Source organism: Parasteatoda tepidariorum, chromosome 3 (genome assembly GCF_982258835.1).
Source record: "Parasteatoda tepidariorum strain Cologne lab strain chromosome 3, Ptep-v5.0, whole genome shotgun sequence".
Lineage (NCBI taxonomy): Eukaryota > Metazoa > Arthropoda > Arachnida > Araneae > Theridiidae > Parasteatoda > Parasteatoda tepidariorum.
The window spans coordinates 15,517,899-15,543,979 of NC_141757.1; the positions used below are offsets into that span (position 1 = coordinate 15,517,899).

At 32.5% G+C, this 26,081-nt stretch overlaps 2 protein-coding genes across 2 annotated transcripts; both read left to right on the top strand.

Annotated features, from left to right (window-relative positions):
• The first annotated feature begins 269 nt into the window (after window positions 1-269).
• LOC107439796 (uncharacterized) lies at window positions 270-13,425 on the top strand. The gene is made up of 7 exons (XM_087158861.1): window positions 270-468; window positions 5,799-6,002; window positions 7,684-7,903; window positions 9,246-9,486; window positions 10,747-10,870; window positions 11,885-12,070; window positions 13,393-13,425. The coding sequence occupies exons 1-7, from the start codon at window positions 355-357 to the stop codon at window positions 13,408-13,410; spliced, it is 1,107 nt and encodes a 368-aa protein (XP_087014987.1). The 5' UTR covers window positions 270-354; the 3' UTR covers window positions 13,411-13,425.
• A 1,510-nt stretch (window positions 13,426-14,935) lies between these two features.
• LOC139425020 (uncharacterized) lies at window positions 14,936-17,393 on the top strand. Its single transcript, XM_087158862.1, has 2 exons — window positions 14,936-16,554; window positions 17,098-17,393. Exons 1-2 carry the CDS (start codon window positions 16,241-16,243, stop codon window positions 17,357-17,359), a joined length of 576 nt encoding a protein of 191 aa, XP_087014988.1. The 5' UTR covers window positions 14,936-16,240; the 3' UTR covers window positions 17,360-17,393.
• The last annotated feature ends 8,688 nt before the right edge of the window (window positions 17,394-26,081 follow it).

The following is a 26,081-nucleotide window of genomic DNA, read 5'->3' on the forward strand; positions in this document are numbered from 1 at the left end:
TTTTTTACTCGTATATAATTCATCAAAATGAGATTTTTAGGAAATAAGGCTTTTCTCTTAGATCCACTTGTGTTAATTATTTAAATTATATTAATTACTTATCAAATTTATCTTCCTGTATTTAATTGTTATGCATACCAATACTTTTATGAAAACTTCAGAAGTAATAAATGAAAAACTCATTCTGTTAGAAGCATGAAGGTAAGAAACCACCTGCTAAAACTCCCATAGATTGCGATAATTTTTAAGAAAGATAAAAATTCAGTTTTTCCTAACAATTCAGGAAAGCATTTTTTTTTCTACTCTTCCCTTACCTTATTCTGAGTTCTAACACAATTGAACTCAGGATTAAAAATGCTGTCTAATATTTTGTATATTTTGCCCATGTTATTGGGACGGACCTTTGACGCTCGATATGACAGAGTTGGTATCGATATTTTCCCTCAATCGGAACTGGATCAAGCAAGAGTGAGTATTTTTAAAAGTTACAAAAATTTGGAAGTCATAAATTTTATCCCATTTTTTCATTATTTATTATTTTCTGTATTGTTTTTTTTTTCGGGTTTTTTTTTCAAACCTGTTTCTTTAGAGAATAGCATCCTTTCTAAAAGGCAGTTCCAAAATGTTAAAAAATGTCACATATCAGCTGCTGCATTGGTAGATTACAAAAAGTAAAAAAATATCCTAGACTGATTATGTTATGTTAAGTATTAAAGCAGGAAAAAAACAAGATATTAACCTTTTGCCTACGGCTGGTACTACAGGTGGACCAGAATGGCGGGCTTCATCAAACTATGCGCCGTAAGCACAGCAATTTGCAATTAATTAACAATTAATAAGCAAACAAAATTTAGTGCCATCTATATAGCAAAATAGAGTACTATCAACTTTACAACGCTGTAACTAATAAACAAAGAAATAATTCTCTTCTTTTTACTGTTCAAAATCTCTTAATATTGATAGTATAATTTTTTTTATAAATAGTTAAAACACAGCTGGTTGTCTGGGACTTATAGGATAGATAGGTTTTCATATTTAAATATAAAGCTTCTTTTACAAATATAATTTATTTATTTTTACAAGTGGTAGCTAATAATAGAAAATATTATTTAATTTTATAATTTTAATTACCTTAATTTCATTACTATTTTCTTTAGTACTATGATACTTTTTTAAAGGCAAAATACGACAGGATGGCTATGAGTAATAAATTTTCTTACCTATAAGATAAGTGTGATTTTTTCCTTTTTTACAAATAGAATTGTTTTTAAGTTTTTATTATTCTATTAATCCCTAGTTAAATTTTTCAAACGGTAGCGTAAATTTGGCTGTTTATCTATTAAATTACCAAAATGTCAGAATCGTTTTTCTACTCCGGCATGTTGGTTTAAATATTTTTTTTATTAAAGTAAATTATTTTATCCGTTTGATTCTCTTAAATATTTATTCTAGACAGTTTTTATCTAGCTTTATTAGTATTCCTGCCAGAAATTTAAAAAAAAAAAAAAACCGTATTGAAACATTAAATAAAATAAAATAGAACTTTAAATAATTAACTTTCTAGTGAGGGCTAAAGAGGAAAAAAATGATTTTATTGTTTTCAGACCTTAAAAAAATATAGAGTGAACATATAGAGTTAACATTTTAACATTATTCGTACTGAACATCTATTACCACCAAAAGTTCCTTATAGTGGATGACATTTGATGTTAATACAGTTTTTTTAAATATTAATTCATTAACTAAATTTAATTAATTTATTTCAGTTTTATATGGGTAAAAAAATTTTAATTATTTAATAAAAAATAAATAAAATAAAAATTTTCTTTGTTAACCTAAGTAGGAATTGACTTTATTTCTTTTTTATTTATTTTGCATTACTTGTTTTTATTTAAGGTCTGACAAAAATAAAATTATTTCCTTCTTTGTAGTCCACTTGAAAAATATACCTCTTAATTTTTTGTTTTATTTTGTTGTTTTCCACAATTTAGTTCCACGTATGATATTTTGTTTATATAGAAAAGATAGAAAGTGTTATTGTATGATAGTCCGACCTGTTTGGCAAATACTCGCAGACGCTCTACAGAAACACAGATGAACATATGGCATCAATTTGATACCTGATACGAAAAGGAACAAATAAAAAATGGAAATGTCGTATTTACAGCTTACCTAGAGGCCGAGAGCGACGATTCGATTCGATTGAAGATAAATCCCTTTTTGCGATATCAGCTAGGGATGACTGAAGCTTATCAGGCGAAATGCGGTGATTGAAATTTCCGCATCCGACTTGCACCGACCACAATGCTGACGTAAAATAACCTCAGTGGTAGACGGATCATGGGTTAGAATCCCTTTGCCGTCAGGCTGACCGTGGGAAGTTTTCACAGTCTTTCTCTCTATGTAACGAAAATTCGGATTAGTTCCATCAGAAAAGTCCTCCACGAAGGCTCTCAGTACTTGATGCAGAATTTTCCTTGTCTTCTGGATTGGGTTCAAAATTACAAGGCTACGGAGTTGAACATTAGTAGTTGCAAACTCAAAAATTGGGTCGGCTGTTCAACGACGGTAATAAAATAATAAAAAATTCTGCTTGTATCAAGCAGAAAAAAATATAAAATTTTGTATTGTAATCAGGTGTAGCTAAAATTAAGCGGTAAAAATTCAGAAAAATAACAGAAATTTGATTGTCGATACATTTTATTTGGCAATAAATTCAGCTTGTAGAGGATAGACGATGAAATCTAGTGTAGTCATCAAATGTGTTTGAAATTTTAGCATTCTAGCTACTCGGAAATCGCTAAATATTCTGAATTGTAAAATATTCTTTTTTTTTCTTTGGAAATAAAAGAACAGATACTATAAACTTTGTAAAGTGCAGTAAGCCGATAATTGAATTTTACATTGTCATCAGGCATGAGCTTTTGTTGAATTTTAGGCTCCGTAACTATTAGAAAAGTGGTCGAAATTTTAACGAATGATAAATTCCAAATGGCGAAAAAAATGATAGTTAATTCAGCTTGTATCGGATGGGAATCAATTGAATCTTTGAATGGACATCAAGAACAGAGGCATGGTTGAACATTCTAGCTAGTCGGAAATCGCTGGAAATTTTGTATTTACTATTTGGTGGAAAAAGAACAATTGCAATCAACTCTGCAAGGATAAGTAAACCTATGATTGTACCTTACATTGCTATCAGACACGAGGTGTTTTTGAGGTACTTAGATCTCCAACTATTCGAATAAACAACAAAATTTCGAATAATAAAAAAAAATTTTTGGCGAAAAATCATCAATTCGGCTAGTAACGGACGTAAGACAATTGAATCTTGTATTGTTTATAAATACAGAAGTGCAGTCGAAGTTTGAAGATTTTAGCTATTCGGAAATAGATGGAAATTTTGAATTGACTATTTGGTTGAAAAGGAACAATCACTATAAACTCTACAAGGATTAGTTATCCGATTATTGCACCTTATATTGCCATCAGACACGAGGTGCTTTTGAGGTACTTAGATCTCCAACTATTCGAAAAAACAACAAAATTTCAAATAATAAAAAAAAAAATTTGGCGAAAAATCAACAATTCGGCTAGTAACGGACGTAAGACAATTGAATCTTGTATTGTTTATATATACAGAAGTGCAATCAAAGTTTGAACATTTTAGCTATTCGGAAATCGATGGAAATTTTGAATTGACTATTTGGTCGAAAAAGAGCAATCACTATCAACTCTACAAGGATTAGTTATCCGATTATTGCACCTTATATTGCCATCAGACACGAGGTGCTTTTGAGGTACTTAGATCTCTATCAATTTGAAAAGTAATCGAAATTTTGAATAATGATAAATTCTTTTTGGCGAAAAATTAACCATCCGGCTAGTAACGTAAGCAAGACAATTGAATCTTGTATTGTCATTAGATACAGAAGAGCAATCGAAATTTGAACATTCTAGCTAGTCGTAAATCGCTGGAAGTTTTCAGTTAACTATTTGTCATTAAAAGGACAATCATTCAAATCTGCTAGGAGTAATAAGTAGATGATTGAACCTTACATTGCCATCAATCATGAGGCGCTGTTTAAGTATGAGCTCTCTAACTATTCGAAATGGTCAAAATTATGGTTAACAAAATATTCTTTTCAGAAGAATATTTTGTTAATATCTCTATCTATCTATCTATCTATCTATCTATCTATCTATCTATCTATCTATCTATATATATATATATATATATATATATGGCGACGAAAAAAAGCCTCATTACAACTCCCCGAATGGCAAAGCTAGAAAATCGACCAATGATTGCCGCTAAAAATGTCACATGCAAAATCTAGCTGAGGAGGCTCAACATATAGCGATTTTAAAAACGGAAACTGAAATAACCAGAGAGAGCATCCTCACTAAATGTGATCCTTTCCGAAATTCACCCTATCTGCTGCGGCAATCTCATACTATTAAGCTAGGCAGAAGTGAGTAGTCTTTGTCGATAGATCTCTATTTTAGTATTTCGTCGAAAGCGCTTTTTTTCACGAATTTATATATTACGAATTTATTTGACGATTTTTGATTTATATCACGAATTTATTAATCTGTTTTATTGTTATTAGTTATTCATTGAAAAATGAGTCTCAGTCGAACTGTTACGCTTTAAGATTTTATACTATAGCACATTTCTAATAGGTTTAACGAATTACATGTCATTTATTTGAATTCAAATTAATTTTAATGACTTAATATTTACTAAAAAGATGTAATTTTTTTAAAAAAAATTTGTTACTTGGATTTGAATGATTGTTTTGAATTCTAAGAATTATGTGCATTTGCAATGTACCTAAGTTAGTAGCGAGCGAAGCAAACCATATAAGATTGAGCAGCAATTTTCGGGGGTTGGCGAGCGTTAACGAGCAGGGGGCACAGCCCTCTAGTTTGTTTAAACAACCCTAGCAACAATTATATCTTGACCCCAGTTGGGCTCGAAATTAGTTCAATATCAGTCCTATATGAACATGCTCTGAAGTACCAATATTGGGATGTCTATATTTTTTAATATTGGTCCTATGCAGTGTAAATATTGGCCTATATAGACTTATAGAGCTTATATTGGCTGAATAATGGTTATAAAATATCGGGTGAATCTGACAATTCTATAATATAGAGCCGATATTGGTTGCAATGTGGTAGTGAAGTATTGGGTGATTCGGATGATTCTATATAGGGCCCATATTGGTAAAATATCGGCCCTTTGGACCCTTATTGAGTCAAGATTCATGAATATTGGTTCAATTATGGACTAAGTTATTTTGCTGCTAGGGATATGCTTTAAATATATAAACACTCATCGAAACTATCTTGGATCACCCCATTATTGATTGTAAGGCAAAAAAATGAAACCGGTATTTCGTTCTTTTAAAAATATGAATTTAGAGAAATTCTGAAAACATAAATTCATAGGTAAATTTTCCACCTATGCATTTATGCAAGAATGGTCTAATAATTACCATGCCACTTAAAAGATTTTGATTTGTATGCTTTAAAATTTTTTTATTCTTGAATTTTTAACACTGACGAAATTATTGTTCTCCTAAAATACTAAAGCGCAATTTTTAATATTGCTTTTTCATTTCAATTGTCCTAATTTTTAAGATCTTCTCAAACTATCCAATTACAGATAAAATTTTCAGTTCTTTTGCTATTTTATATCAGCTTATGTATATTTTCAGCTTATAAAGATAGAAGCTTATAAAAATATCAGCAGATATTTTCATTTATTTACTATTATTTCAATATTTCAGATACTACCGGAACAGGAAACTTCCTCCAGGTATCAAACTACAGCTTCAGAAGATGATTTGAGAGATTTATTGGACGTATCGGCAGATTTGTCGTTGAAAGTGAAAGCTGGAAAAGTAGATTTTAAAGGGACTGGGACTTATTTAAGGGATACTCAGAAAGTGGGAAAGACAGTTGAAATTTTAACTAGGATGAAATTTACAACAGTAAGGGAATTTCAAATGTATACCTTTCAATTTAAACTATTTTATATGGTGAAATATACATACGTTTTTAATTTATGCATCCACTCTCTGTGAAAAGAGAGATGTTGCCCTAGGTGTTTCGAAATGTCTCACCTTGGAGACCATTGCTGCTATAGTCCCTCGCCGAATTATTAGACGCGCTATAAGATTCTACGTAAAATCTTAATTATCAGGTAATACGTGACTGAAACCGGTTTGCACTTGTTTACGTTCGTGTATCAATTGGATAAATTAGACGAAATGTAATATAAATTCGACGATTGGATAAATTAGACATTATTAGACGAAGTTAATTATTGCTGCTGGAAACAATGATGTATTTTAAAATTTATTATTAATGGAAGTTAATTATTGTTACTGGAAACAATGAATTAAAAAATTTATTATTACTGGAAGTTAGTTATTGTTATTGGAAACAATGATGAATTTCAAAATTAATTATTACTGGAAGTTAGTTATTGCTTCTGGAAACAATGATGAATTTAAAAATTCATTATTATTGAAAGTTAATTATTGTTACTGGAAACAATAATGAATTTAAAAATTTATTATTACAGGAAGTTAATTATTGTTACTGGAAACAATGATGAATTTAAAAATGTATTATTATTGGAAGTTAACTAATGTTACTGGAAACAATAATGAATTTCAAAATTAATTATTACTGGAAGTTAGTTATTGTTTCTGGAAACAATGATGAATTTAAAAATTCATTATTACTGGAAGTTAGTTATTGTTTCTGGAAACAATGATGAATTTAAAACATTATTATTACTGGAAGTTAATAATTGTTACTGGAAACAGTGATGAATTTACAAATTTATAATTACTGGAAGTCAATTATTGTTACTGGAAACAATGATGAATTTAAAAATTCATTATTGCTGTAAGTTAGTTATTGTTTCTGGAAATAATGATGAATTTAAAAATTCCTTATTACTGGAAGTTAGTTATTGTTTCTGGAAACAATGATGAATTTGAAACATTATTATTACTGGAAGTTAATGATTGTTACTGGAAACAGTGATGAATTTACAAATTTATAATTACTGGAAGTCAATTATTGTTACTGGAAACAATGGTGAATTTAAAAATTCATTATTACTGGAAGTTAACTAACGTTACTGGAAACAATGATGAATTTCAAAATTAATTATTGCTGTAAGTTAGTTATTGTTTCTGGAAACAATGATGAATTTAAAAATTCCTTATTACTGGAAGTTAGTTATTGTTTCTGGAAACAATGTTGAATTTAAAACTTTATTATTACTGGAATTGCTGCTGGAAACAGTGATGAATTTACAAATTTATAATCACTGGAAGTCAATTATTGTTACTGGAAACAATGATGAATTTTTAAATTTATTATTACTGGAAGTTAACTAATGTTACTGGAAACAATGATGAATTTAAAAATTAATTATTGCTGGAAGTTAATTATTGTTGCTGGAAACAGTGATGAATTTACAAATTTATAATTACTGGAAGTTAATTATTCTTACTGGAAACAACGACGAATTTAAAAGTTTAGAAAATGTCGAAAATAATATTTATAGAACATGTATGTGAAATATCCGACTGATAAATCAAAAAATGTTTTATTTTTCTTCTTCCTGAGTTGTTTGGATTATTTTTTGTTTAGTATACTGTAGCACTGTCAGCAAATGCCAAGCCTTTTCCAACCTGGATACATCGAAACAAGCATGATCTGGGTACTCATTATGTAAGGAGTGTGTCCTATGGTGGAGAACTTCTGGCCTCTATTCGATTCAAGGCTAACAAGGAAACTGATATGAATACCATCCAAGCCGAAATTAAAAATAATTTCATTGGCGGGAATGCCACAGGTCTTGTAGCAGATGGTGAGATACGTGTTTTTACTGACTATAGTTTAAGATTTGCAAAATTTAAAAAATGAGGCCCTGTGTTTTATTACTCAGATTTGCCTCTGCTATGCACTATTTTTACGTTGAATGTTACGGGAAAAACCCTTTCTTTAAACTAGGAAGCCAACAGCTTTAAGTTCGCAAAAAAACGGAAACTATGGCTCAGTCAGTCGCTTCAACCTGCCCTTAAAATAGAGGACTTTGCCTTAGCAATATGTTAAAACTTTCATACCTAAATTCATTATTTTCTAAAAAGGCTTTTTCTATATATTGAACGGACGGAAGGCAAAAGAACTAGAAATCAGTCAGGTTTATTTTTACTTTATTGTATAACTTTTGTTGAACAGTCGACCAATGTTGCGACTACCAATGCTCAACTCCATAGTCTTGTAATTTTGATCCCGATCCAGAAGACAAAGGAATTCCTGGATAAAGTATAGGGAGAGAAATTTGCTTTCTTGAAGGTCTTTTTGATGGAACCAATTCACATTTGCGTTACATGGAGAGGAAAATCACGAAAATCTCCCACGGTTACCCTGACGGCAAGGAAATTCTAACATGTAATCCGTCTACTACTGAGGATAATTTAAGTCAGCATTGTGGTCGGTGAGAGTCGGTTGCTGAATTTGAATGAACCAGTCATTACTGGTTTCATCTCGGATAACTTCATTGAGAGGTGAAAGCTCTATCCACTGAGCCACCACGACTCTAGTCCCCCCGAGTAGAGCCCCTGAATTAGACAGGCCGACTCATCATATATTTTTGCTCCAAAGAGCTAACATAAGCACTATACTAGCATAACGTTAAATTGCGAACTTTTTTGATCCAATATTGCTTGATAGGTCAGCTCTGATAGTATAGGAGCCTTACCCCCGAGCGGTAACGTCCCGAGTGGTATCGCCCGCCAAACGCTGTGGAGGTGGCGGGTTCGAATCCCGCCGTAACCCCCGATGTATTCTTCGTAACGTCCTTCTGTATATTGTTTGATCTGTCCTTCTACTTGTCAAAGGCTTATAAGCCTAAATTGGGCACGCAAGCCTGCAAATGTCTGTTATATCAATAAAGCAACTTCGGTTCAGAAAAATATCACTGAGGAAAAATTGGGGATAAACTCGAAATCCAATTGGATCAATCAAAATTGGGTTATGTTTAAAATACTTCTCTTTTCCACTCTCCCATTGTGGCTCGTTCAATCGGAAAAGTCGTATAACTTAATGATCAACAACTGTTGAACAACTTGTTTTTTACTTTTCATCAACTGAAAAATTTGATTTATTGATCAACCGTTGTTAAATATCATTTCGTTGGACTTTTTCAGGAAAACTGGAGTCTGTGCAGAGTCGATTAAAGGACAAAGCCTCCATGGAAATCTCGTACTACGCTACCGTCCCACTGAAGAACGTACCCAACACCATCGATGGTCTAAGAAGTCTAGTGAAAGGCTTCGACCAGCACGTCAAAGAAGTGAACAATGGTTGGGGAGTGCCTATTAGAGTCGAACTGGTGGAGTTGTCACGTCTGCAGAACGCCAATGATTCGTTTGATTTCTTAAAGAACACGTAACTAGTAGTTTCATTTTTATTTTGTAAGAGGTATTTTAAATAAGTGTGGTTTGTCCTTAGTTGGAACGATTCTTAGGGGATTGTGTACGCCTCACTTCCTCCTTGACATCAACTAAACATGGTAAAATAATGTTTGTCTCAATTGTTCTCTGTTAGAGCCGCGATGGCTCAGGGGATAGCGCGTTTGCCTTCCAATGAGGTGAACCAGGGTTCGATCCCGGCGATGGCTGGTCGAAACGAATTCCACATCCGGCTAGCACCGACCACTGTGCTGATGTGAAATATTCTCAGTGGTAGACTAATCATGGGTTTAGAGTCTCCTTGCCGTCAAGCTAACCGTGGGAGGTTCTAGTGATCTTAATCTCCATGTAACGTAAATGCGGGTTAGTTCCAACAAAAAGTCCTCCACGAAGGCAAAATTTCTCCCTATACTCGATCCAGGAGTTCCCTTATCTTCTGTATTGGGTTCGAAATTACAAGGCTACGGAGTCGAACATTAGAAGTCGTAAACTCAAAACTCGGATCGGCTGTTTAAAGACGATTATAAAATATAAAATAAAATTGTTCACTGTTAGATGGCAATACAGGTTAAAAATTTTTGTAGAATCTAAATATGTAGAAAAAAAGGCATTTTTATTCAGAGAAAGTACGTTTTAGTGTATGATTTAGTAATATTATTTATAATTATAATTAATAAATTAACATATTTGAAGTCATACTCCTCTCGGCCATAAAGATTGGCACAACTTATTAGTATTCTTAATAATTTTTCTTTGGCCTGCTTAGAGTGCACTAATTAATAAATGAAATCTTAATTCATTGTTATACCATTATCATAAATGAATATTATGTTAAGAATTCAGATATTGGTGGCATTTTTGGTGGCTAAGGAGATAAATCGCTTGCTTCCCAATGAGGTTACGAATTTCGAACCCGGCGAGCACCGACCACATTGCTGACGTAAAATATCCTCAGGGGCAGACGGATCAGGGTTTGGAGTCCCATCACCGTCAGATTAGACGAGGGAGGTTTTCGTGGTTTTCCTCTCCAAATGTGAATTGGTTCCATCAAAAAGTTCTTCAAGAAGGCAAATTTCTCCCCATACTTGATCCAGGAGTTCCCTTGTCTTTTGAATCGGATACAAAATTACAAGTCAACGGAGTTGAATATTTGTATTCATAAACTAAAAATTGTGCCTGCTGTTCGACGACGGTTATAAAATATAATGCAAAATAAAATACAAGTTTTGATTTTCAGAGCATTGGAGGCCAAGCTAAGGGAGTTAGAATATGAATTTGACGATTTAAGAGAAGCCTATTCTATGATGACCGATTGGTATAGATCTCTTCCTACATCTATCAATCCTCAACAAGAAGGCGAGGTAAGTGGGTTTATATTTGCAATCATTAGACGAGGTTTGAGCATCTTAAGATTCTATCATACCTTTAATTTCTATGATCTTTTCAAATTATTGGTTGATAGTTTTACAGATTGTAAAGAATACGCATATGGGTTTACCTAAGTACTCGTTAGAAAATGTTCGAACATAAAACTTTCAATTTTTGATATCAAGTGATTTTTTTTCTATTCAAATATAAAATATTGATAGAATATGTTAGAAAAACTTTTTCAATAGTAGTTTATGTTTATATTAGAGACCGAAAGTCAAAGTTTAAACAGCTTACTTTGACTTAATCATAGATGATTATCATAGATGCTTATCATATAGATGTAGTTTCTAGAAAATTGAATGATTGTGTTGAACACTTTTTCAATAGATTTAAATATTTATTTCAACTGACTATGGAAAAAATTCAAACGTTTTATTTTGATATTATGAGTGTGATATCTATACCATTATCAATCATTGACAAATTGGTAAAACACTTGTACAACAGGCGAAAAACTGCAGGAATTCTACTGGTGGAATTTTTACTCCTAAGTTCCATTTCCGGTGATTTTGAACTGTCCTTAATTCATGCACAGGAGTGTGGATTTGCTTTAGAAGACGATAGACAATGTTTGAACAACTTACTTGTATTTAACAATCATGGATGTTATACGAATATCAATTTTTGAAAGATTATGATGAACACTCTTTTCATTAGACTTAAATATTTATATTAGTGAACATTAGACAAAATTAGAACGTTTTCTTTTGATATTATAAGTTGGCAAAACACTCTTTGTACTAGACATTTGCATCTATAATATAATTTATTAGACAATGTACAAAAAAAGTTGCTTTGTTAATAGATGTAACTTCATCATTATCACTGGCCAAACAAGCTTTCATCAAGTCAATTAAGTTCAAATTAGCAAAGATTCAACAACGTTCGAATAAACTTAACTAAGGGGATATTTTTTAAACTTGTTTATCAATTCTTTTTTTTAGATCAACAGTTTGTACAATAGAGTATTGAAAGTTCTGAGACTTTATTACGACAGCATTGGGAAGTTGAACATTGAAGAAGGACCAGATTCTCAAATAGGACCAGCACAGGAAGCTTACAAAGAAGGAAAATTTTCTGTTCTGCCAGGAAAATTTTCAAAAGAGTTCAGAAGACTGAAAAAGAAAATTGTAAGCAAATCATTAAACATTGATTCAAATAAATTTTTCAAATTTTTTTTGTCAAAAGATAATTTAACTCCTTAATTGATTTGTCCGCATACCGAACGTGCTATTCTAAGTTTGCCTCGCCCAGCTTACTGGTACGCTGTACCGACATCCATATGCTTTACTCTTTTTTTCTGGTTTTTCTGTATTTTTAATTCGTAGGAAATTATGTAGTATTAATATGTTTCAATAGATGGTGTAGCTTGTAACTGATATGCTTTTCATCCGGGATGCTTTTCATCCGTATTGAATTCTGATAAGTCAATCGTCAAAGATGAATAAAAAGAAGAAATGCGAAATTTAAACATAACTTTAATAACATTTTAGCAACTAAATTAAAAACATCCAAGATTATAATCAAACTCGTAGAACAAAGGAACAGACGTAAAGCAAAGCCTGTATTGCCATTAGCAGTATCACGTCCGGGTCACCAATATGGGGATAGTAGTTATCGACAATGTCAACCTTCATCTATGAAGAGGTATGAGGCATCATAGAATCGAGTTAACGTGCCTTATATACTAGTGAATTGAAATTGTATTTTTGTTGTGGTAGACACAGTACAGTACTCCCCCAGCATAATTATATCTGAGATAGAATTCGATGAACGGATACCATTAGTTGAGTGTCAAAAAAAAATCTTTTTCTTTTGTCTACATTTTTGGAAAAAAAATGACCGGTTATGTGGTTGATATTAAGACATTAACGCCAAAATTGTTGCTTGCTCTCTCGTGTACATTTTTTTTAAGAAAACAGAAACTGATAACACATTCCTTCATTTAAAAAAAAAAATTTTCTGAGAAAGAAAACCAGTGTGTGGGCCAAAATGCATAAATAATACATATAGTTAAATTTTAATCTGAAATTATGCATTTGAATAATTTTTTTAGTAACATCACAATCACATTAGACATCATAGCTTTATCGCTAATCCCGGCCACTTTTTTATAAGTGGTACTTTTTTCATCGTTGCAGAGTTTGGTGCGACTTTCCAACATTAGGCTCTATTAAAATACCTCTTAAGAACATCGCCAATCAGTTCAATCAAAAAGAGTATTTTAAATTAACTCAAGTGCACCACGCAAAAAATAACTTTTTCTATTTTATCTGTTTATTTTAAATTCTTCTTTCTAAAATAAATATTGAAAAAAATTCATTGTTTGCTTTAAAATACATTGTGCTTAATTTAATGTGTATAAAATAAATATTGTTTCTTAAAAAAAATATTATTTTTTAGCTTTATGTTTTGATTTTATTTATATTTATTTATTTTATTTTATTTTCAGATAGTCCATGGTGAGTGAAAAAAAAGAGAATTTGACTGCCCTTTCAAGACAATGAAAGTTGAGGTTTACAAAATAAAATAAAAAAATAAGTAAAAAGGAATAAGGTAAAATTACATTAAGCAAAAAGATAAACAACTAGGAAATGATTCATCAGAATCGTTAATTAACAGAAAAACAAGTAATTTTCAAATCAGAACAATCAAACCCACGAAATACTTACAATGTGTTAAAGCTCTAAAAATCATTTTTTCATGTGATTCTTGTTATGAACCTCCACAATTTTCTGCGTGATCAATTGCGAAAAATACCATTGGTCTTCCATCTGCAAGACAATGACGTACTACTATTTGAGAAATAGTTGCACGATTGATATATATAGTAGTACTTAAATAGTAGTACGCCATGTGATAGAAAATCAAAATAATCAAGGAAATTCAATACCAGGATGGAGATAACAGTTAATTTTAGCTTTGGTTACTAAGTTTTATATTTTTTTAACATGTTATTTCGATAAAAATATACGAAAAAAAGACTTATCCAGATTTTATCCAGATTTTTTTTTTATGTCTGAAGTAGGCAACGAAATATTTTCATAATGAAATACGAAACTTAACCTCAGCATTACAATATTTCAAAACACTTTACAAGAAGGAAGAACACCATTTCAGATTTATTAAAAAGTTTGACATTGTAGCAATATCAGGAAGGAGTCTGTTCTTGCAATTCAAAAATCCACCTCCAAATAATAAGTCGTCCCCTTAATGCTAACAGCGGATTAGATTCACCTTCATGTATTTTATTTGAAAAAGATGTCTGCTATAGTTGTCCCTCCGACTACTTGTGAGATTTTCCAAGCCCAATATATGTTATTAGGTAAAAACAAATATTTATTTGAGTTATAGTTGTAAGAGGCTACAAAAAATAAGTTTTTAAAGCTCTCTCAATGTCTACCCTATAGAGTCTTGGAGGCTCAGGGGTTAGAGCGTTCGCCTTCCAATGAGGTGAAGTGAGTTCGAATTCCAGCGATGACTGGTAGATACGAATTTCCCACCCGGCTCGTACCGAACACAGTGCTGACGTAAAATATCCTCAGTGGTAGACGGATCATGGGTTAAAGTCCTCTTACCATCAGGATAAACGAGGAGGGATTTAGTGATTTTCCTCCTCACGTAACGCAAATGCGGATTAGTCCCATCAAAAAGTCCTCCACGAAGGTAAATTTCTCCAAAATACCTAATCCAAAAGTTCCCTTGTCTTCGGGATTAGGTTTTAAATTACAAGGCCATGGACTTGAACATTAATAGCCGTAAAACCAAAATGGGGTCGGCACTTCAACGACGGTTATAAAATGTCTACCATACACTACTTGGCAAAAGTACCCAAGAACCCGAACAAATACAACCATCTATAGATCAATGATGCTGGCCTGTTTTTTGTATGGATGAGACTTTCATGTTTGGGGAAACATGTTTGAGGAGACATGTTAGAGAAGACATGTTTGGGGAGACTTGATGGATGGCTATATGAATTGACTTCGAGACGTCCAGCTGAAGTAAGTGTTGGCATCCCAAAGGTGTTTATATGAATTTTAGTTGAATCTCTGAGAAAGTCAGTCCAGCTTTTGAACAACCATTTCATAAAACCATTGGCTACGCAAGTCTCTATCTGAAAGAGATGTGGGCCCTATGCGAAATGTTGCCTTACATTTGAAAGAGCAACATTGTCCTGAATATTTACATACTTCTCCGATTTTATGATCCCAGCCACAGGAACTAAGGGACCCAGGCCAAACAACGAAAGTTACTCCCACACCATGATGGTTAAAGTGGGTGACCGGATATGGTTCTTTCACCAAGAGTTGGCCCTTGCCTCCACCTAATCGGACGACATTTCCGCTCGGGAGTAAGAGTAAAAACATCTCAGCGCCTGAAATGAAGACAACCCTTAATGCACGCCAAACGCAAACAGTTAATTCTTTTTCACTCACTTACTTCGCTTTATCATCTTCTATTATACCCTTCATTACTCTAGCTAATTAAATATATTGCAGCAAAATGTCTCAAAAAGGGCAAAGTATTCACTCAAAAAAGACAAATATCTTCAAATTTATGAAATATTTAATGTTAAGAAATGCAAATAAATATCGCGAAATAAATATTTCAGTCTTACGATCGCCAAATAGCAACCTTGTTCAGGATTGTTCACATCCTTCTCCCAAAAAAAGCGAAATAGTATAGTCGGATGCCACGTAATGAAGGCGGAGCCAAGTGCCAACTCCTGGTGAACGAACAATACTTTTGGTCAAATAATGTGTCCCGCAGTGGGCTGATCGTTAAGACACGGCTCCCAGCAGATCACAGAAATTAAGCATCACGGGCTGCTATCAGTGGTGTGCGGATGGATTACCACTTGGATCAGTCTGCGTAGGGACCGAGGGTGTGCGGCATTGATTCTCGTTAAACTTTTCTACTGTAAAGTGCTCGACTTCCCGTTCAGGTCGTGGGACTACCGAAGTGGGGGTGCCATCCCCTCTGCAGAGGATCAAAATTGTGATGGCATGTCTTCGGATCATCCTCAGGGATGCTTCCCTGACCATCGCCAATAGCCCATTGCACAGCTCTAGCGCGACGTAAATGAGTTACAACTACAACTGGTCCAAATAATGTATTAAGCAAAGAGTAAAAATACCATAGCCAACTCTCTTTTATTCAATTAAATGTGAATTTTTTAAGTTTAATTTTCCCCCCGGTTAAATCCTTAGATTGTTTATTGCTTAAGTTTCATATTATAGTACTACCAAATTTTTGACAACCGAATAATTGAAATAATTTTTGTCCCAGAAAAGAAAATGTACGGAACTGGTACCGGTACATACATTCGATGGGGAACCAAGTCTTGTCCAGAAACTCCAATGATCTATCAACTGAGCACGGGTTTCATGTCTGCTACCACCAACCGAGGTACTGGAGGAGGGTCTGACTACCTATGCTTGCCCGACGAACCAGAATTCAAAGACCAAGATCCATCTTTTGGAAGTGATTCATCTACTCATGTCGCTGGTACCAAGTACGGACTGATGGACGAGCATCCATTTGAGGAACATGATGTTAGGTCCTACTTTGGAAGGGGTGTTCCTTGCTCCACTTGTCACCTGACAAACAGGTAAACTATATATTTGCAAACTGTATCTTAAATTTTAGGCTTGAATAATTTGAAAAGCATTCATTGTCTCATGAAAAATAAAACTGTTAAAGAATAAGGCTACTCTGCTGGTATTTGTGTGAAAGAAAATCAAAAATTACGAAGGGTAACGCAAAATTAGAAGACATCTTTTGGTGACTGGTGCACGTTAAATCTGTCCGGTCACAATGTCCTCAATGTTCCCATAACAAATCAATACCTCTAGGGCAGTATTTCCCTAAGCGTGGTGCGCGTACCCCCAGGGATACGGGAACAGATTAGTGGGGTACGCGTTCTTATGCGAAATATCTTGCAACAAACGAAAATTCTCTACTCTGATTCTACGTGATTTTCTACTCTATACCAATGTGTTAACAATAATCGAAACAAAGTTTTATGTCATAACATATTTTTGTTCTTTTGAGGCATCGTAAATATAATGGTTTTAGCTTGTTTGCTACTAATGAATTGATTTTTAATCTTATTAAATGCATAATAATCAATTTTTTAAAAACTTTACTTTAGGACCCTGATACACGTATTTCCAGCAGCTGATGAATGTCCGGAAGATTGGATAACCGAATATTCTGGATACCTAATGTCCGGATCAAACTTGCCAGGAACGCATATTTGTATGGATGAAAAACCTGAGTCCTATGAACAGAATACAGAAGAACAACAATCGCATACTTTGTCCATCGTCCATGTATCTGAAATAGAGGGTGGACTTCCTAAACCCCCTTACAAGGGCAAAGCTGCTGTACAATGTATCGTTTGTTCTAAGTGATGACCAATTAATAAATTACATTACATGATACAAACTTTTACTTCATTTTTTATATTATCTAACATACAATAGTTTGAGAAAGTTTGAAACCAAGTCATAAAAAAAGCTTGCAGTTAAATGCATTTTATTCTACCACTCTAATAGCTGTTGTAGTGTATCTACCACTACAAAAATACAACTCCAATTCACTAATAAATAAAACATGTTAATTCGATTTTATGATGGGGTACCTTCACATAGATGAAGGTTGACATTGTCGATAACAACTCTTCTCACATTGGTGACCCGGGCGTGATGAGAATATTCCTACCTTGATAGAAACCCCCACTTCGATATGAATACCCCTACCTTGACAGAAACTCCCACTTCGATTTGAATATGCCTACTTTGTTGTATGGTTCCCATTGAACAGTTGACTTGCAACTTGTGACAGCGACATTGTCCTCCTTACTCTGTTGCTTCTCAGTCTCGATCGCTCATAACGTATACAATCGACTACTACAGGCAACACAGGTGCGACCATGACCGTGAACTTAATACAGCTCTCAGGATCAGCACTCAAAAGTACGGTGATCTTAATACAGCTCTCCCAGCTTCTCACAAAGCAGCAGTTAATCAACTAGTAGTAACCATTCATCGAATTCCATCACAGATAAAATTCTGGTGGGGGACTACTGTAGTGTATCATCTACCACTACAAAAATACAATTCCTATTCCCTAGTATTAAGACATGTTAACTCGATTTAATGTAGGGGTATCTTTTCGTAGATGAAGGTTGACAATGTCGGTGGCAACTCTTCCCACGTTGTCGTTAGTAAACAACAGGATCTTTCCTCTTTAAGCTATATTTCATAGTGTAAAATGCGCCAAAAAAAACGGACCAACCTTAATAACTTTTGATCTAATGATCGGATTTTCCCGTTCTAGGACTCCATCTTAATGGTTCGAGAGGGTTACCTCAAATAAAATTAAAACGTGTAGACGATATTTAAATTTACTTAGTATTTTAAGTTAACTATTAAGTTATTAAAACGTGCGTTTTCTAAATAAAAAATTTTTTCCGACGGCTTCGGATTTCTGACCCCCCCCCAAAAAAGTTTGGAACCCTTAATGTTAGTTTTACTTTTTGCATATTTCACCATATCTCAAAAACATTGTAAGTGAATTAAAAACAATTTTATACACAATTATAAAACTCGTTCATCTAAATATAGTTTTATGCAAAATATAGCTTCCTGTGAATTTTTATTATTTTATTTAATAATAATCAAACTATTTTGAAGTGCAAGGTATAAAATTTTTGCATCATTTTAAAGAATGTAATTTTACATATCAAAATCGGTCGAATAGTTTCTGAAAAATCGAATTAAAAAAAAAAAGACTTTTTCAAAATTAGATTTCTTAGTAGCTATCTGACCGATTTCGCTCAAATTATCTATTTTGCCAAATAAAATTACATTCTTTAAAATGATGTAAAGATTGTATACCTCGCACTTCAAAATTGTTTCGACTACCATTTCATAAAATAATAAATATTTGCTAAAAGTTATATTTTTCATTAAATTATTTTTGGATAAGCGGATTTTATAATTGTGCCCAAAACTTCTCAAATCGCTTAAAAAGTTCTCAAGATACAGCAAAATGCGCAAAAAGTGAAATTAACGTTAAAGTGTCCACTTTGACCGTTAAAGTGTCCACTTTTGTCCACTTTGAGTACTTTGGACCGTTCTTCGATTGGGATCAAATTTCACAAATTGCCGCTATCCTCTATATTTTGGGGATCAGAAATCAGAATCGAATTTAAGTTTCTGACATTTTGAAATTCTATCTTAACAATTGCCTGACAACACAAACATGCATCGTTTTCGATCTAAAATTTTGGAACTGCATATACACAAATGAGTTTTGAAGTTATACTTCTCATGCGACTTCCAACAAGGTTGCGTTAAACGTTTAACGCTACATTTTTATTGGCCGGGAAATCACGTGGTAGGATCCAGTTTTCCCTCATTCATTTCCATATTGTTTTGGTTCTCACCAGCATAAAAGTATTGTTTTTCTATAAATATTTTTTTAGTTTGCTTTGATACACATATAATTTAATAGGATAGTATTTTTTATTTTCAAATTTAGTGGATAACAATTGTAAAAAATGAGTGAAAACAATCCCACGGACAATGCGACGGATTTAAGGTTATGTCAAGGTACGCCTCTTGTGAATATCAATTGATTGTTAGGTTTTCTCTTCTGAAATTACATTATGACGCATTCATATACATTATTAATACAAATACATTTTCCAGGGCGAGACGATGAGGCAACCACAAGCACTTCCACTGGTTCAAGAGGTCCACGAGGGAAAAATGCACAATATTACCGTGATTACAGAGCACGGAAGCGAGCGGAGCAGGAAAAAGAGTCGTTGAATAGAACTAGTGATCCTTCTACGACTGCTGATTCTTTTACAATTAACGTCGCAGGTTGCGAAGTTGAACTTCTTCCGCGCGGAGGGACTCCACGCACTATTTTTTTTAAATAACTTACCCTCGTTTTCTCTGGAAAAAAATCTTCCGAGGGAGAGGAGCTATAGAGTTCTGAAAATATTAAAAAAAATATTTAGCTAATACAGGGATGAATAATATTAATAAATAAAAAAAAAAACAATGCATAAAGAGATCAACATTGAGATCATTTGAAAAATAAATGAACGAGACAATTTTTGGATTTAGTTCATTAGTTTGGAGAGTTCGACTTTTTGCTGAGAATAGTTTGTTGTTTGTATTTAAGGTTTATACTAACACGCTACGGGTATTTAAATTTATTTTTGCTTTGTTGATGTGTGGTTGTTGAGTCAAATAAATGCGTTTTTATAAATAAAAAAAAATATAATAAATGAAACTGTTTCTTTAATATAGCTTGATTTGTTCCAGCTAATATATATATTTAATTGGTGGCAGCGTCTGGATAAAGTTACCATTTACTTTAAAGGAATTTGTTAGGTGTATTATGACTTTCTTTGGCCGAGCAAAAAAGTGCGATTAAATAGAATTATGTGAGGAGTTGAGAGAAACTGTCATTGACATCAATGTTACTGTGCGTGAGTTGATACAGTTTATTAGAAACTGTAAAAATTACGAAGTGGATTTGGTTAAAGAAATGTTAAAAGTAATTACATGGTCTTCTTCTTTAATCGAGAGTATCTTATTGACATAAAGATATTAAAATATTTACAAGATAATATCAGTGAAATTTTTAATTTTTTGCTCTATTGAAATAAAAGCTTACAGTTATCTCGAAATTATAACACACATAAGAATGTGCCAGAAATTTCGCCATATTTGTGTATTTTTAAGGAAGTAATGTTTGGTTAAATTTATAAGGCAGTAAAATGTTTTTAATTAACCAAAATTGTTACAATGTTTAAAAAATTTGTAAACTAACTAAATTTAGTGGTTTACTAAATGTAGTTGGTTTACAATACCAACTAAAAATAGTGAATTGCGACATTATTAGATATTTTAATAATTTAATGTCGCAATTCCTTATGCACTTTAGTTTAATTAACTCAATACGACTTAGATGAATTCTTGGCTTGTTAAAAAAAAAAATGCCAGTTTATTTCTGGAAACATTTCAAAAGCTGTGTCCGGCTTTCAACGATTTGTTAACTTTCAATTCTGCAACAGAAGATGGCAGCACTAAACTCAATCGTAAAGCGTGGTTTGCAAGAAGTTGTTTATCAAACGAATATTACTGTTAAATTGATTAAATCAAATTAATTTGTAACTGTATTTACTTTTGTCATTGTGGACTTATATTAAATTATATTATTTTAATTTAATTTGAAATGCTTTTTTTTTAAATGCTTCGAAAATATTTGTTTTAAAAGTCATCATCGGAATATTTTATCATTATTCTATATTCTAATGAAGGATTGAAAATTTCTAAATTGTCTTTACATCAAATATTGTTAATTAGAAAGATCAATGTAAGGTAATAAAACAAAAATAATAAAAATTATTTGAATGAAGTGAATTAGAATAATAAGTGGTGTAAAAAATAAGTTATATTAATTTGTAATAAAAAACATGGGCTTTCACTGCATTTGTAAAACACTCTCGATAAGAACAAGTAGAAAATAAGAAGTAAAAATCAATTTTTGTTTACGAAATAATGACACAGAAATAAGTTTGTAACGAAGACCCTCTGTTTTTCTAGAAAACATGTATAGTTAAATCTAAGAAAAAAAGAGGGCAGCACCAAAATAAAATGTAAATATTTCTCAGAAGCAGACATTCAAGTTCTCTTCCTCAAATTTTTACTGAACCATATGTTATTATTGTTATTTAATAAGTGACAATTCTAAATCATTGTTTCATTTTTTTTGTGTGACGTTATATATGAAATACATATTCAAAAATATAAACCATTACTACATCTTTCAATTCTCTACATTATTTTTAAATTGCATTATCTGGGACTCAATCATAGGCGATTATTATTATGATCAAAAGGCGGGAATTTATTTATTTAATTAAAAATATTAAAATAATAATAATAATAATATTTTCTCGATATTTTTATTTATCGTGATTTGAGTTCAGCATGGATATTGTACACATAAATCATGCACGTTTGGGATTTAAAAATAAATAAATATAATAAATAAATTAAACAAATAAAAACGTAAAGTTCCATATTTGCTAAAGTTTATTCCAACCCAACCCTTATTAAATACTGTCTCTCTCTCTCTCTCTCTCTCTCTCTCTCTCTCTCTCTATATATATAATATATTATATATATATATTATATATATTAATATATATATATATATTATATATATATATATATATATATATATATATATATATAATATTATATATATATATATATATATATATATATATATATATATATATATATATATATAATATATATATATATATATATATATGCATACATACAACCACACTTGTCAGCTCTTTGAAAATAACACTTAAGACAATTAGCATATAACCTTAACATATCGCATCATAAACTTAAATGTGTTACTACCTTTTTCTTACGATGTCTTTTGTAACAGAGAATTGGGAACTGGAATGAATTTTAGAAAAATCCTGGTTATAAATATATTATTAAATTGCATGAAAACGGTAACTTGAAGATAGAATCAGCGACGCATCCTGAATTCAATAAAACATCTCATGCAACAAAACAAAAAAATTGTTTCCCTGTATAATTGTCAGCCGCCGGCTGAGATTGAACCACCGACCTCCGTGTTTGCATCCAGTAAGAAAAAGGGTGTACACTCCTAACCAAGATGAGTTAGAAAGATTTATATAGAAGTCGCCGCAGTATGTATTATCTTGAAAAAGTTAGGTCCTTGTTTTGTAGCTTCGGGTACATTTTTTTAAGTACATTTGTCTTAGTCGAAACCTTCATTTTACAACTTTAACCCGAGAGTTATGAAAATTTGTTGCTGGATCAATTTAAACAACCGATCTGGCGTAATGAGTGCAATATCAATTGGCTGCATCCGGTAGATATCATTTTGACTAACTGATCAAGTTCAGCTACTAGTATCACCGGACTCGCATTTATTTAGATTGATTCATTGGATTAGTTCCGAATGAGTTCCACTTTGGACTCATCATTTCATGCCAAAGCGTTGTCGATTGATGACGAGTTAACTCGGCATTGCACTTGCACTATCGATTTCAATTTATGAAGCCCAGAGCGATACAAAGCATTGCAAAAGCTTTGTACATCGTTTAGTATTATAGACGGCGGTATGACATAGTCTCTGAGTAAAATTGTCGGTCAACAAAGTCTGTAACAGTTCGCGCTTTGGATCAGTCTCAGGAGTAGGACAGCTTAAGCTATTAAAGAACTTTCGTTTCTCTGCTGACAATCTTAGTACAGTAATCTTTCCTGGTTATTTAATCAGGTACACGAAAGTTACCAGGCATCTTTCATGTTGTACCTGATATAGTTCGTTCACCAGGAGTTGGCACTTGGTTCCGCTTCCTCGGACGAAGAGTTCATTTCAGCGCTGGGGTAAGAGGATAAACATCTCCACTCCTGAAATTGATATAACCCTTAATGCACGCCAAGCGCAAGCAGTGAGTTCTTTTTCAGTCACTTACTTCGCTTTATCATCTTCTATTATACCTTTTGTTACTGCAGATATTGCCCCAGAATGTCTCAAAAAGGAGAAACCATTCACTCAAAAGAGAAAGAAAATCATCAAATTTATGAAATATTTAATGTTTAAAAAAAGCACATAAAGATCGCAAAATAAAAATTTTCGTATACGATCGCCAAACGGCAACCTTGTTTGGCAGGATTGTTCACATCCTTCTCCTAAAAATAGCGAATCATCGATGAAGTGATGAAGGCGGAGCCAAGTGCCAACTCCTGGTGAACGAACTATAAATATACTCATAATATAGAAAAACGGCAATGAAATCAAAATCTAAAAGAGTTAATAACCACCTAAAAGAGTTAATAAGTACCACATCATATTCTACTAATGGGATAAAACACAATAAGTTTTTGATTTAAGACTATAACTTATAAAACTGTGGTGAGCTCTCCGGTATTAAGATTTTATTTTAATGCCAGCTATCCGGGCTTAACATTTTATTCCGCTTCTTTCCAACTACAACAGTTAAGTACAAACTTTAGAAATAGTTCTCTCCGTTCAATTTTGAAATATACAAAATCAGGTGTTAAGTATTTATCGATGTTTCACTCGTTAAAACCAGTTTTATAGTTTTATAAGTTCTTCAATTAACAACACAATTTTCGTTTAGAAAATGTCGACGGGGGAATGTTTAAAATATCTCTCTTTTTCAATTCCTCCCATTGTTGCTTGTTGATGCGGATCTTTTTTCTATTTCTTTTAGAAAAGTCGTGTAACTGAATGCTCAACAATTGTTGGGAAACTTCTTCTTCTTCTCTATTCTTATTTGTGAACTTTCAACAACTGAAAAATTTTATTTATTGATCAAACGTCGCCAACAGACGAGCCATGACTCTTATTTTGATGGACTTTTTTCAGGAAAACTGGAGTCTGTGCAGAGTCGATTAAAGGACAAAGCCTCCATGGAAATCTCCTACTACGTCACTGTGCCACTGAAGAACGTACCCAACACAATAGACGGTCTGAGAAGTTCTAGAACAGGGCTTCGACCAGCTCCGAAGAAGGAAACGAAGGTTGGGGAGTGCCTATTAGAGTTGAACTGGTGAGGTTGTCTCGTTTTAAAAAACGCCATTGATTCGTTCAATTTCACGAAGAACACTTAACTACTTGGAGTTTTCTTTTTCTTTTAAGAGGTATTTTGAGAAAGTATGGTTTATCCATTTTTTTCAGAAGAAACGTTTAGAAGTAGTTGACAAGATATAGTTGCTTAGGTGTTAAACCCATATCTTTCTGTATTGAATTAAGAATGATAAATGGGCTATTTCAAAGTAAAAAAAAAAGTATATTAATTGCTATGGTATTTACGTGGTATTGCATTTACGTTATGCGTGGCATGGAATTTTCGCCTATATGACATTTAAGTAATAAATAATATTAATTATAAAAATTCTAATAAATTTTTTAAAATTTTATTTCATAACCAGCGTTTAACAACAGACCTAATTCTGAGTTTGAGACTGTCAATGTTCAACTTTGTCACCTCCTAATTTTGAACCTAACCCAAAGGACTAGGGAAAGGCTGGATCAAGGGTAGGGACAAACTAGCATTTCTCTTGATGGAACCAACCTGTAATTGGGTAACATGAAAAGAAAAAACACGAAAACTGCGGTTAGCCCGATGGCAAAGGGATTTTTACATACGAACCGTCTACCACTGAGGATATTTTACATTAGTTTTGTGGTCGGTGCGAGCCGGGAGCAGAATTCATATTAAGAAACCACCGCTGGGATTTCGAGCCTGGGTCACCTTATTAGGAAGTGATCGCTCTTTTATCCCTGTGCCACCGCGGCTAAGTTATGCTGAGTTGACTTAATTTATAAAATCAACTGAAATCTTAAGCATTGTGAAAAGTTTAAGGGAATTCATACTCAGTTTTTAAAGCACGCTTGAATGAGACTTAATTCAAACTGAAGTTGAAAACAAAGAATCGTAAAGGATGTCTTACTTTCCCGAAAATTCAGTTTCAATAAATAAAAATGCCTAACAATTGTTTTTAAAAATTAAAACAAAAAACTATATAAATCCTAAAATTATCTATGTAAATTTCAAATCAAACTACTTATAAAAGTTTGATTTAAAGTTTAACTCTGAAGTTAAACTTTAATCAAGTCAATCTGAAGTGTAAAGTTAGCGGTTTTGTTGTTAATATTTACACAAGTTTAGTCATAATATTTTTTATAACCGTTAACCTGATAACCGTTATAATTAAGAATAGATTTAATAAACAGATTAACAATCTATTTTTAATGACAATTATATTTTCATTTGGGTAATATGATTATTATAGTAAGGGTACTTTAAAAAACAACACTCAAAAAACTGACTTTTACACTCAAAAAACTGATTATTTCAGATTAATAAAAATAATTCATAGTTACAGTAATGTTCAACTAACCACAATAAATAATAGAAGCGCATAAGAAATAACATTTCTAATTACAATAAATAATAGTTATCTTCAATGCATACTTAAGCATTTTCGCAATAATTAAGAATAGTATTGATATCTACTTTGA